The 13,262-nt window shown below is 42.8% G+C and overlaps 2 protein-coding genes across 7 annotated transcripts in view; one reads left to right on the top strand and one right to left on the bottom strand.

The window, feature by feature from the left end:
* SERAC1 (serine active site containing 1) overlaps nucleotides 1-4,917 on the top strand; it is a 52,096-nt gene extending 47,179 nt beyond the window's left edge. For both annotated transcript variants that reach the window (XR_006290035.1, XR_006290034.1), the window contains one exon: nucleotides 70-4,917. The gene's annotated coding sequence lies outside the window, so the exon portion shown is untranslated. The remainder of the gene's footprint in view (nucleotides 1-69) is intronic.
* SYNJ2 (synaptojanin 2) overlaps nucleotides 3,742-13,262 on the bottom strand; it is a 96,981-nt gene continuing 87,460 nt past the window's right edge. For 4 of the 5 annotated variants that reach the window (XM_037895056.2, XM_043544258.1, XM_037895057.2 and 1 more), the window contains 5 exons: nucleotides 12,522-12,656; nucleotides 11,344-11,456; nucleotides 9,357-9,465; nucleotides 7,839-8,041; nucleotides 3,742-4,645 (listed from right to left, as the gene is read on the bottom strand). In XM_037895056.2, coding sequence (XP_037750984.1) covers nucleotides 3,857-4,645; nucleotides 7,839-8,041; nucleotides 9,357-9,465; nucleotides 11,344-11,456; nucleotides 12,522-12,656 — 1,349 coding nt within the window. In that variant the 3' untranslated portion in view covers nucleotides 3,742-3,856. Of the gene's footprint in view, nucleotides 4,651-7,838; nucleotides 8,042-9,356; nucleotides 9,466-11,343; nucleotides 11,457-12,521; nucleotides 12,657-13,262 lie in introns of all 5 variants that reach the window. The other variant, XM_043544260.1, reaches the window with a different exon arrangement.

Genomic DNA, 13,262 nt, shown 5'->3' with positions numbered 1-13,262 from the left:
TGTGGGACTGGGATATTTGATCCAGTTCTGTTCTGTCCCTTCTCATTCTCCTGACTCATCTCTTTTCAGTGACCAATCTCATGTGGCTGTGCACCTCCAGGAAGTTTGGGCTCTGTGCACTATAGAGAAAGGATCTCTACGGTTTCAAGGCTGGGTTTTTACTTCTGCTACTTTCTGATCCCAAGCCGAAGGGAGGGCTGAGACCTATACTGGACCTTCATTCGCGCAACAAATTCATCAAGCAAGATTCTGTGTGGTTATCGTAGTGTTGATCCTCCCCTCCCTAGATCATAAGGTTGGTTTGTTGCCCTTGATTTTTTGGATGCATACTTCCATGTGGTAGTGCTCCCCAGCCACAGGAAATTCCTTAGTTTTGTCATAGGGGGCTGCCATTATTAGTATATGGTTCTCCTCTTTGGCTGCTCAACAGCTCCTCATGTGCTCACTAAATGTGTGGCAGTGGTGGCAGCCTGTATAAGGAAGAATGGGGTCCATGTTTTCCCTTACCTCGATGACTGGCTTGTTCGGGGATCATCTGAGAACCCGGTTAGTTGCCACGTCAAGTTCATCATCCACCTTTTCAATCAACCCGTTCTTTCTCCTTGATTTGTTTTGCTAGAATAGTATATGCCGTCACTGACTGTATGAAGCCTGTTTGCTGGAGGGATTCTCATTTTAATGCACAGGTCACCCCTCGCTTCCGCAGAAAAAAGATATAGTTAGTGCTGAAGGCCACTTAGTAAAGTGGAGTAATTAAACAAGTTGTAGTTGACATGTATAAATCCACTTCAACTGGCTTTCCTGCTAACTCTTTCATTAACGTAAATTAGCTGTCCCAGGGCTGTTCAATTCTTTGTTGCACGGAATGTTGGATACGGTACTAAACGTATTTTATTTTTTACAGCCCTTAATGATTTATGGGGAACTATGTCCATAAATAGCCACTGTTGCTTTTCTTTTTTTAAAGGAGGCCAGGGGGTTGTGATGGGCCAGGGAACTAACTAGCCAGCCTCTTTCAGAGTGGCTCACCTTTGTGGAACTGAGCACTTCAAAACTATCTCTAGCCTCTCTACTACTAAAGAAATGTGCATGGAGCAGGAGAGCGAAGAGCTTAGATCTACGGGCAGCATTACTTTTATACAGACTGTCTTTTTTTGCTTAGAATTCAGCAGTAGAGATGAGACGGCTTGAGCGAGGTTGGATAGTAATAGAACTGAACTTGGCCGATGTCCCAAATAACCTAGGCAACTGAGAAGAGAATTAAGCCAATTAAAGGTTTGTAGAAAAGACATTTAATTGACATTATTTACAATTTAAGCACAAAAAAGGTCTAGTTTAAATACAAGACCCTGGATTTTCCCCAATTGCTTAAAAATGTTAGCATCATTTTAGTAATTATCTATCCAAAAAGGGGCTTCATTCCATTTATAAGTTATTGAGCCTGAACTGAAACATGCGTGTAATAACTTTTAATTGCCTGCTTTCCATAGACCGTGTAAATGCTTCACAAATTTAGCACAGGTAATGTGTAGCTAGCGCACACTAAAAAGCCTCATTTGAAATCAAGGCTATCTTCCCTTTAGCTAAATCTTGGGTTGAGAAGCATAAATGCTAAAGTGGTTGGCAAATGCAGACGTGACTTTGCAATGATGACATCAGTTGTAGCATTTTGTGAGACCTGCATGTTAACTGCACTGTAGTTCCACTAGAAACATTGGTCCTGTAGCTTATGATGCCCTGCCAGAGCGCTACCTAAATATAAGGAGGAAAGTAAAGCAGCAGTTGCAGGACTATTTATTTGAAGAGTATCCAGGGAAAGTCCCTGTTCAAGATGCTTTCCCCAGACTATTATTTCTGAAACATGGACCATGATATTGTATCTTTAGGCATTAAACCCTTCAAGTGTTTGCAAAGACTTGTACAGAATAAGCTAAAGTTGAGTGCATTTTAGTTACCCTAATCTCAGATGCACTGTTGGTATAGCTGCAGCCCAGTCATACTGCTCTGTGCTGTTACACAGCATCCATCACTGTCATACCAGTATTTTCCTTCAGAGTTGATCCTAACAAGCAGAGGACCATGGCAAATTCTGTATTTAGTTTGACAAAACTCTTTCATGCTCATGGAATTAGTTAGTTTTACAGCCTGTCTTTTATAAAACAGTTGCATATAAGTAATAGCATTTTCTTAAAGGCTTTTTTGCTACCCCCATCCTCTCCCTCCCACTGAAATCTTGATGTCCTTTAATTCTACTCATTGCTTCAGTAATCTGCCATTATCTGGGGAGACAAGTCTGCACAGAACATTCCACTTCTAAGTTTGCTCCTTGCCTTATTTTCTGGTTTCCTCTCACTTCCCCGTTAATAGCTCCCTTAAATAAAAAGTTAACCGTCTCCCTTTACCATTTTCTTCATGGAATATAATTCTTGACAAATGGTACTGTCACACTGTTTCTCAGATATAGCTGTCCCCCTGCTGTAGGTGCTACAGGTTCATTTCCAAATGGCATATAGTGCTTTAATTGCCTTACATCTGCTAAACTGGTAACAAGTGTCCAGCACAGGTGAATAAGGAAGGTGTGTGTGTGTGTGAGGTACACTCTCCAGGGGCCAGCACACACCTTTATCATCAGTGGGCAGAAATTAGTAAACCAGCTTTCCACTCTAGGGCTAGATTCTGCTACCCTTGCTCATGCTGAGTCCTGCCGGACCAGTGTAGCATTCATGTAAGTGTATAGACAGCCTTTGCTCATCTGCATTTATTATTTCATTAGTAGCTAAGCATGAACATGTTATTTCCTTGCAAAGAAACTGAGGGGAGCAAAGGTGAGAGTAGTGGTCAAACATCGTGTGTACGTCCACAGGAGTCGATCATGACTATACATACAGTACACAGACAATTGGAATGTTTACTAGCAGGTTGCCTGCGCTGTCCCTTCCAAAGTTATAGACAGTCGTCATCCATGTGCCTTTTAACGGGATAGCAAGTCATTTAGCATTAGGTTGCGTTGACCAGAACAGAATCAGTTAAATCTGAACGTAAAGGAGAGGATGCATTGAAAGAAAACATGAGTTTCTAGAATAATTTTTGTAAGTGTATCGTTATTAGTATCACACACGCTGATAAGGGGCCCATCATAATATCAGTGTGCAGTTGCATGATTGAGATTAAAAACAAGCATGTTCAACAAAATAGAGAGCACCTAATCCATAACGTCCTCCATCCCTCTTACTTAACAATGGCCAAGGACTGAGGAATTTAGACTCCAGGCTAATACCAGGAGATTACAGAACCTGCAGCTAGTTGTAAATCAAATGAAAGAGATGCAGCATAGGAGTTGTCTACAGCATATTTACCAGCAGAATTATAATGGTGTAATGATACTGCTAAAGTTATTCCAGGATAATTCCCCTTGGGAACACTATTCCCTCAGAATTAGTGTAGTAATATAATTATACTGCTGTAGTTCTGCTGGTAAATTTTACCATGTAGACAAGTCTTTATTTTAAATGTTAAAAACTGTTTGAAATATAAATTATACCTATAACCTTTGTTCTTGTTTTCTTCATACATCATTACATACTTTTAAAGAATACTCTGTACCTGAAATATCATTTTACTTTTCAGCTGGATTAGAAAAAGGGAAAAAATTTAGACTAAAGATTTTTTTTTCGCAAGTTGTACAGTACTGATGTCTTGTATTTTGCCCCCAGATCATACCAGAATTTTTTTAAACACAAAAATAAAATGTGGCCTTGCCACACTTATACAACTCTGTATTCAAAGCAGATTTTTATCTTGTATCGTAATTAGATTTCTATAGGGGAAAAAAGAAAAAATAAAGGAAAAAAATATCTCACGACTCTAAGTTAGCATTTCTGTCCATCCAGGTATTTTTGTTTTCCTCTAAGACCAGCAGTTTGCTGACTCCCTCTGATAATGTACCATTGTCTTCATCATCACTAAATGTAACCCAGTGACTGAAATCTTTTGGGCTGGGGAGTTTCAAATTTCTCGGAGTGTGTGTTGGGCTAGTTGTTGCTGGTGTGGAAAAAGGAAAGGAAACATCTGTGTCCAGGTCCAAGAGACTGACGCTCTCTGTTAGTGAATTGGTGGCTAACAGCTGTGGCTGCTGGATGTCTGGGGTAGGAGGGCCTTGAAGGTCAGCAAAAAAGTCCAAAGCAGTTGGTGTCAAGTGCTTAGTGCCACTGCTGTCTGGGCTGGCAGTGGATGTTGGAGCTGAAAGATCAGAGTCTCCGGGAGAAAGGGGGAGGATGTCAGAATCCTGTGTTGTAGGGTTGTACTCAGAAGGACTATTGTTGTTGTTGGAATTGAATGTTAAGCCACTAAGAAGCAGACTGTTACTGCTCTGAAGCACCTGCTGGTGAAGGGCAGCAGGAGCAGACTTCTTCCTTCGTGGTGGAACCTTTGGGGCAAAGGAGTTCTGCAGGGCCACCGCACTTTCCTCTGAAATGCCTGGGCTGGGCGGCTGCCTATCGCTGCTGCTTCTTCTCTCAGGAGCTTTCCCGGGTGGCGTTGTTCTCGGCTTAGGAATGGGGGTGATCCTATTGGGACTGGTAATGGCTTTGGTTTCAAGGCAGGACTCGGACAATCCAATGTGAAAGCGGATGGGCTGCTGGTCAAGCTGCTCTTCCAGACACACAGACAGAGAGAGGGAAACAAAAGGAATACGAGTCAGAGCGGTGTTTTAGATTCAGACTCGGCCGCTGCACTAGCTCTGCCCATCCAGATGGGAAAACGCTCAAACAATAGGTGGGATAAAGAGGGTGTGAATTGTGTTGGGTGCATTATTGAAAGAAGTTGGTGGAATCACTGAATGAGATGAGGAAGTGGAAAGTGAAGGCATGAGAGTAACAGCTTTAAATCAGCCCTGCCCTTCACTCCCTGTGTTAAAAAGACATCCTTTTGTGACCATTTGCCTTTCCACATTAGAATTATATGTGGGGTCAAACCTCCAGACACCACAATTCTGAGGAGTTCTTTTACTGTTCCATTTTCCTGCTGCTGTAATATTGAAACGATAAGGGATGACAGGGATTGCATTAATGGGGCATTAGGCTTGTGTGCCTTGTGATACATGAGGCTGAAGGACAATTAGCTTCAGCTACCCCAAAAAGTGCATTCGTGTCTTACTGTGGCCAGGATTTGTACCATAATGTGGAATTTTGCATTCTTCCTTAATGCCTTATATTCCACTTAAAAAAACCTTGCCTAAGCAGAAAAGGTTAACCGGGAAAAAATGTGAAATTGCATTTGTTTTTAAAGGTGTTGTTATGTTATTAGTGCCACTGTGGTCCCCATCCCTGCCATTATAAAGTCCTGGCCATATGGAATCCTCCCTCCCTGGTAAGGGAAGCAAAAGGTCATTCCTGTTGCATTTTAGCCCAGTATGCTTAAACTGCATGGCCTGGACACTTGCTCAAAGAGTCCATAGATCAATGTATTTTGGGCCCAGATTAAATTAGTGCTAGCTAATTAGCTTGATGTAACTATTATTCCCCATCTCCCATTCTCAGTACTTCTGAGTGAAACCACATGAACTCCTGGCTAGTCTCCCTTAGTATAAAACGATGCAAAATCCCCAAAGTCCATCCAACCAATCTGCTAACAATTGTCCCTTCCGAACCGAGAATCTGTAGGTCAGGCTTTGAACCAAAAATAATGTATTTATGAAGTTACAAATCACAAAGTTGGTTCATTAGAGTCACCAGAGCCCTTGGTGCCAGCTACACTACTCTAGCATGTGCCATTTAAACAGCACTTATTAACACGAACAAAACATATCTGAAAACTCACAGGAGCAATGGCCTGCCACAACCAATAAATAGTAAAACAGGGTCTCCAGGGAGGCAGGAGCCCAGTGGTTAGGGTTCTAGCCAGACACTTGGCTCTCCCACAAACTCTGTGTGACCTTGGGCAAGTCACATAGCCTCAGTTCCCCATCTGTCAAATGGGGATAGTAGTGCTTGCCTACCTCACAGCAGTGTTGTAAGGATAAATACATTAACGATTGTGGTGCTCATATAGTACAGTACAGTAATGCAGGCTATCTAAGTACCATAGATACGCGCTTTCATATTCTTCCTCTGTGACTGCCTTTGCTAGACAGCTCTTCTCTAAAGCTTAGTCTTTAGGGTCTCCATCCTACCTCGCTCTGAAAGGGCACTTACTATATCCCCTCAGGCAGTTTGCACAGCCTTCCACTGAGCAGAACCACAAAGGAAAAAGAAAGAGAAGTAAACCAAACAGCCCCACCTGTTTCCCTATATTTAACTCACGCCCATCATCCACATACTCCTGAAAGATCTCAAAATAGAAAGGCTGCAGTTATTGAACAGTATAGGATCTGAAAGTTCATATACTTGTTTGTCCACAGAGGATTCAGAGTATGTGTCTGCACTAGAGGGGTGTAAATTCTAGCGCGCATTAGTATATTGTACACTAATTGTCCCGTGGGACCCAGCTAGCGCACAGTAAAAGTTCCCTAGTGAGTGCTGACATAGGGGACTGCATTAACACACACTGGGGAACTTCTAGGGCGCACCAGCAGGGTCCATACGGGCCAGTTACTGCACAACAACCTACTGCGCATTAAAATTTACACCCTTCTGGTGCAGACTGATGTACAATGTAGACAAGTCCTAATGTGATGTTTTCCCCCATCTGGAAGTGAGTTTAGAAGTGAGCTCAATTCCTCAAAAAACCCTTCCACCTCTTCCCCTCTCCCCCCCCGCCCCCCCCCCCCCCCCCCCCCCCCCCCCCCCCCCCCCCCCCAAAAAAAAGAAAGCATTTAGTCATGTACAGGAGATTGATCTCTAGACATAAATGAAAGGGGGATTGCCCTGTATTCAATGTAAGATGCATTTTCTGAGCATATAGAAAGACTGGGTTTGGATGGACTTTGGGGATTTTGGTTTTTTTCTCTAAAAAAGCAACAAATGTTGTCCTAAGTAAATATTTTTTAAAAAAAATCTAAAACACAATTTCCAATCAACTTTGACTTCAGTTTGAACTAAGGGCTTTGGATGGAGGTAAGAACAATTAAAATGGAATTTCTGCATTTGTCCAGGAGGCTAAATTCTCAGCATTTTAGCAGACTGTTTCCTTTTGATCTTACTGAAGGAAACCTACACTGTGGTGATGTATTTCAGAGTAACAGCCGTGTTAGTCTGTATTCGCAAAAAGAAAAGGAGTACTTGTGGCACCTTAGAGACTAACCAATTTATTTGAGCATAAGCTTTCGTGAGAAAGCTTATGCTCAAATAAATTGGTTAGTCTCTAAGGTGCCACAAGTACTCCTTTTCTTTTTGTGGTGATGTAGTGTGATCAGTAGAGCAAAAATGCAGAAAGAAACTTCGGGTTGAGAGTAGTCACTAAACCAAATTCAAGTTCACAATGAATTATCTCAAGTTTAGGATGCATAAGAGGGAGATTTGGTGAGAGAATATCTGGAATTCTGTGTTCAGTTCTAGACAATTCAGAAACATGTAGCCAAGATAGGAGTTCAGAGGAGGGCAAAAACCACTAGGAGGATGGACCATCACAGCGGGAAGTTAAAGAGCTGAATATGGATAGCTAAGTTTAGTGATAACTTTGTCAAAATGGGGGATAATGATTTCCTCTACTTGATGTTCATTTACTGTGCATACAGGCCACAGTGACTGCTATATGCAAAGACACTTCCAGGACAGAAGAGCTCAAACAGATGCTTGAGCCAGTTGATAGAACTTCATGTGAATTGTTTAACAACTTCCCCCTCTGCTAAAACACTCTATGCAAAATGAATAGCTGGATGTGTTCTGCTGTGGCTATCTTACATTTTCTGATTTGACTCCAGTTCTTTGCTGGGGCACCGGCTTCTTTATGGTTGGAACTTTGGGTGGAGGGCGATGGGGCACGAGCATTGGTCCTGATTGTGACTCTTGAAATGATGCTGACTTTGTGATGCTGGGAAGGGAGTCAGGCTGGGTGAATGTTTGGGTTCTTACTGGAGCAAGCTTCAGAGCATTCTCTTGTGTTCCTGAAATGCAAAAACAACCATTGTTTGAATCTGTCTGAAGCCTAGCTCAAAGATCTCTTTCCTTTGTGGTCTTGTTTTCCAAAATGCTTTTGCCCATTATCTTACAGGGACAGTGTTCAGGTTGAAGATGAAGGTTTTGGAAATAAATACAGAATTTCACCAAAAACGTATCATTAGAATGTCTTTAATTTTATGAAAACTAGTCATGGCATATTCGTTATACTCCTTGCCAGCATTACTTCTAACCCAAACACAGAAGCATTGTGCTAGTGTGTGACCTAGGTGATAGGTCAATGGAGGGAACTCAGGAGAGATGGGTTAAATTCCAAACTCTGCCACTGGCCTGCTGGATGACCTCTCCATGCCAAATATTCCCCATTTGTAAAATAGGGATGATGATACTGATCTCCTTTGTAAAGCACTTTGGGTTCTATGGATGAAAAGTGCTGTAGAAGAGCTAGGTGTTACTAGAGCATGAGAATCCTAAAATGAAACTGACAAGCCTAGTTTTCTTAGCCAAGCCAAGTGAAATATAAAAAGTAAACAGTAATAAACTAGTGCAAAATAAACTTGATTTCACCCATTCTTTCTCCTTTAATGTGCAAACGGGCTCTGAAGAGCAAATATAAAAATGGCATTCCAGGGTTATTCTCTCAGTGATTCCAGATGACATTTACTCAGTTTTACGAATGAAAAAAATTTTTTTTTCTAATTGCCAGCCCTATAAACTTGGGCTGGGATGTGAGAGTAAAGCTGAAATGTTTCTGGTCCATGCTTCATCAACAATAAAGACTCTGCATTTGTAATTTAGTTAACAGTTCTGTTGCTGATGTGTGAGCCTGGATAGAATCCAGCTCACTCTACTGGTGCTGTGTAGGCTCCGCCCTGCTATCTGGGGAAGTGAACATTGTTGTTACTAAAGCAAGCAGCTACCCCTCTGGAGTCACAGAGGGAACAGATATGTTGAGAAGGAAGGTGACATCTGTCTTTCTCAGAGTATAGCCGAGTACCATAATCTATGATGTTCTTAGTAACAGGAACTGCAAGGACATATTTTAAAATATGACTTAATTTGATGGGGACCCTTTAAAAGACAGAAATTAAGTAATCTTGAAACAAAAAGGCTAATGGTATCCAAGCTGACAGAAAACATTCAAAGAAAAATCTTGCAGGACCCCCCAAGGTTGTATTAAGGTTAACAGGAGCGTTTTAAAGGCAATACATGGCTTATTTAGGTTATGGTCAGAGAGGATGAAATGCACCTACATTTTCTTTATTTGGAGATTGTAAAACTCCATTGGAAAGGTCTGCTTACCGCCTTTTGCTTCCATCAGACATCTAATAGCTTCCTCCGCTTCCTGAGCTGTGGTGGTTTTGATCTGCTTGACGTTATAAGGCTTACTTATTCCAGTCCGGGCTTTAGGCTTACAACAAGAAAAGGGGGAAAAGAGTAGGTGAGTTAGTAATTCTGAAGGAAAAGGCTTTTCCTATGAAACCCTTTAACCCACAGGCTGTACGCTGTGCCGGTGTAATCACTTCCAGTGATTCATGCACCTGTCTCCACAGAACTGCACTAGCTGCCATTTAACAATCTACTAATATTTCAAAATGGCTTTATTTTAATTTTTCTTTGGCAGCTATCGTATCTTTGCTACTGGCTGTAGCTGCCACAGTTGATCTCATTACCTGTCTCTTGTCTGACGGGGGGAGAGGGAAATATTTTCACAGCATTTGTGTGTAACTTTACTTTCCATAAAAGGTGCCCCCAGTCACAGCCCCGAGCCAAGTCTGAAAGTAGAGCACAGGGAACAGCAGTGCAAAGATCCCCACAGGGTCCCACTAATGTGCCTCCTCTTGACTAGTAAGGGGGTCCTCTGTATGAGGAAGGAGAGTCTAATCCTCAAGTCTATTCAGCTCTGGGCCTCTCCATTGAAGGTGCCAGCTATGGGCGTGCTGGTCTCTCATGTGCACTTCATGTATACACTCTGCTCTGGACAGAGGCCATCAAAGCAGTGGCTGACATAGGAGCACAGCACAGCCTTCAACCCCCTCAATCTTAGGCCAGACCTATACTAAAAAGCTGGGTTGACCCAGCGGCGTGAAATACCCACTGCCCCGAGTGGCACAGTTCAGCTGACCTACCTCCTAGTGTAGACAGTGCTACGTCCATGGAGCCCCTCCTGTCGCTGCAGTGAGTGGCTACACTGAAGCACTACAGCAGTGCAGCTGCGGCTCTGCCAATGTAGCAGTTTCAATCTAGACATAGCCTTAGGGCGGGTCCTCCAACCCTAACCCTAAAGCTTAAGTTGATCGAATTTATGCCACTCAAGAGTGTGAAAAAGACACATCACCCCCTGAGTGACGCAAGTTACAGAGACCTGAGCACTGTCCACACCAAGCTATGTCGGCAGGAGGCACTCTCCGGCTGACATAGCTTCCACCTCTCGTAGAGGTGGAGTCATTATGCTGATGGGAGAGCGCTCTCCCATCGGCTTAGCACGTCTTCACCAGACGCAGTACAGTGGCGCTGAGGTAGTGCTTCCAGTGTAGACCTGCCCTTAGTATCAAATGATTGTGGGCCTGCTGGCCCTGTAGCCAAATACTAGAGCATGGCTGTTTCAACTCTGTAGTTCCAGCTCAGACCTGTGCAGAATCCCTACCTGTAAGACTTGGGAGCTTTATGCAGATAATATTCCCTCGGAAATGGGGGAAGGATGCCAGGAGCTATGGTGTGACCATTCTATAGGCTGATTTAGATGGATCCTGGGGCCTGTCTAGAGCAGTCTTTCTCAACCTTTCTAATACCAGTGACCAGCTGGCTGCCTTCCTAAAATGTGTCAGGGAGATCTCAGGGACCGGCACCAGTCCATGGACCAGTTGTTGAGAAACACTGGTCTAGAGGATGCTGAATATTAGGATTTGGCATTGAAAAAGAGCCACTGGCAGAGAGCTAAAGTAAGTAAATCTAGAATGTAGCAGGCAGGCAAAGCTGACAAGTTCAAAGGGGAAATTTGTTAAATAGCTGTAGTTTATTCATTTTCAAGTTGTGAGGCGGCCATTATTTATTAAAGTAAGTCTCCCTGTGTCTATATGTACATATACACACTTGCCTAACACATACTCTGTTCTGATTATGCCCCCCAGTTACTGATCCTGGGTAATTACAGGGTGACTGTATCCTTACTGCTTTGCTCAGCACTCCTGACTTAAATCGCATCTACTGGCTGGTGGGTTCAGACTCTAATTAGCACCTGGTCCCCTTTTTAGTTAATTGTGTGGCGCAGTGGTGCTGAGGGACTCACTGGTTGCTGAGGCGCCCCTGGGAGAAGCTTTGCCGTCTGCAGGATGGAGCACAGGGAGTGACCTCCTGAGGAGATGGAACCATCGGATGGAGATTTTTTGACAGATACTCCAGCTGCAAGGGGAATAAGAATGAGTTTTCAAATGCAAGAGCCTGTGCAGTGTTTGTTAATAATAAATAATAATAATAATTAATAATCTCAATTGGGCATTAATACTGCAGCCCAGCTATGACTATTTCAATGGCAATGTTGTTAACTATTCATTTCTGATCAAAGCACATAAGAAAGGAAGGACAATGCTGAAGAACTGAATGTATTTCTAAAAGAGAATTTCTAGTTGCACTCTAGAGCATATGTGCTGCATGAAAGTCTAATGCCTGTGATCTATGCAGGAGTTCAGACCAGAAGATCATAATGGCTCCTTCTCATCTTAGAGTCTATGAGTGAATCTGAACAATCTGACATGACTGGCCTCTCATTTTGGCATCCCAAGTGAGTAGAGCTTTGAATACCATCACTTCACCCTCAGAAATCTATGCCATGGCTGAGGTCAAACTATCCATCAAATGAAGAAAAACAGCTCTTATCCTCAGTGCTATCCCAAATGTGGGCAGTGTGTACGTATGTGAGGTACCCATCTAATGGGAAGGGATGAAAATCAGACCAAATATTTTGTTTAAACTTTTCAAGGGAATATTGCATAAAAAATTAAACCGAATAAACAAAAAAATGGTAATAAAATGGTTTGAGTATTAAAAAGAAAAGACTCAGGGAGATTAAACACTGGTGTCTTTTACTGTACTAAAGCATCAGTTATTTGCAAATTCTCCCCCTTTGCTGTTGGGTGGATGTGAGACATACACGAACTATTATAACTCCACTGAAGTGAAGAAAGGACTTTCATTACTAGAGTACCTTTCATCCCAAACTATTTCAAAGAACCACTTCACCCATCACTGAAATGCAGCCACCGCTGGAGTGAAACACAGCAGTTGTTTAACACCACAAGAGAGTTTAGGGAAAGAAATGAAGGCGAACACTGTGCCTGACTGAAATAGCAGGTGATGGGGATTTAAACAGGCATAGGTATTTACCTGTTTGTTATTACTAGAAACAATAGGGTGGCAACAGAGTCCAGCTGACATGGGACAACGTTTAAAAAGAAACTGAAATTTTACCTGGAGGGGGAGGTCTCTGGGGTGGCTGAGGCGGGCGAGGCCTGCCAGGAACAGACAGAGATCTGCTTGGAGACCGATGGCGAAGCCCCACACCTAATTCCAGCTCCTGCTTTAATTCAGCTAGGTCAGCATCATCTAGGGGGAGATTTCAGGGAAAAAACAAACAAAAGAGTTTTGCATTTGAGAATTATGGCAGAGATGGATCAAGACTGGAGTGTCAGGAGACAGGCACCTGTGATTTGAAAACAAGAGCTGGTTAACTGAGGCTTTGTCTACACTGCACTTTTGTCGGTAAAACTTCTGGTGTGTCAGGGATACCCTGCAGCTTCTGGCTGCCCTAGGCGTCAGCGGGACCCTGCAGCTCCCAGCTGCCTGCAGGCTAAAGTCATGGAGGTCTTCGGAAGTCACGGATTCCATGACCTCCATGATAAAATTGTAGCGTTAAGCATGGTTAACTGCTAAGGCAACCTGGCAGTTGCTGAGATAACTATACAATGTTACCTCAGTATCTGCAGTATTCCTTAGGGAATCCCAATAATAAGGAGAGGGAACGCTGTAGATACTGAGATTAACATTGTACAATAATTTTAAGCAACTGGCAAGTTTTTCAAAGCAACATTGTTTAAGTCAGAGGGTGCCCGAACCTCAAAATTGCCAAAAATAAGTAAAATCAGAGCACAGAGGGATAAAGCAAACTGTTAGTCTTGGTCGTAATAGGAACTCGTTTGAAGTAATTCACTG

The sequence above is a fragment of the Chelonia mydas genome, chromosome 3, assembly GCF_015237465.2.
Source record: "Chelonia mydas isolate rCheMyd1 chromosome 3, rCheMyd1.pri.v2, whole genome shotgun sequence".
Lineage (NCBI taxonomy): Eukaryota > Metazoa > Chordata > Testudines > Cheloniidae > Chelonia > Chelonia mydas.
This window is presented reverse-complemented; position numbering and strand designations above follow the sequence as displayed.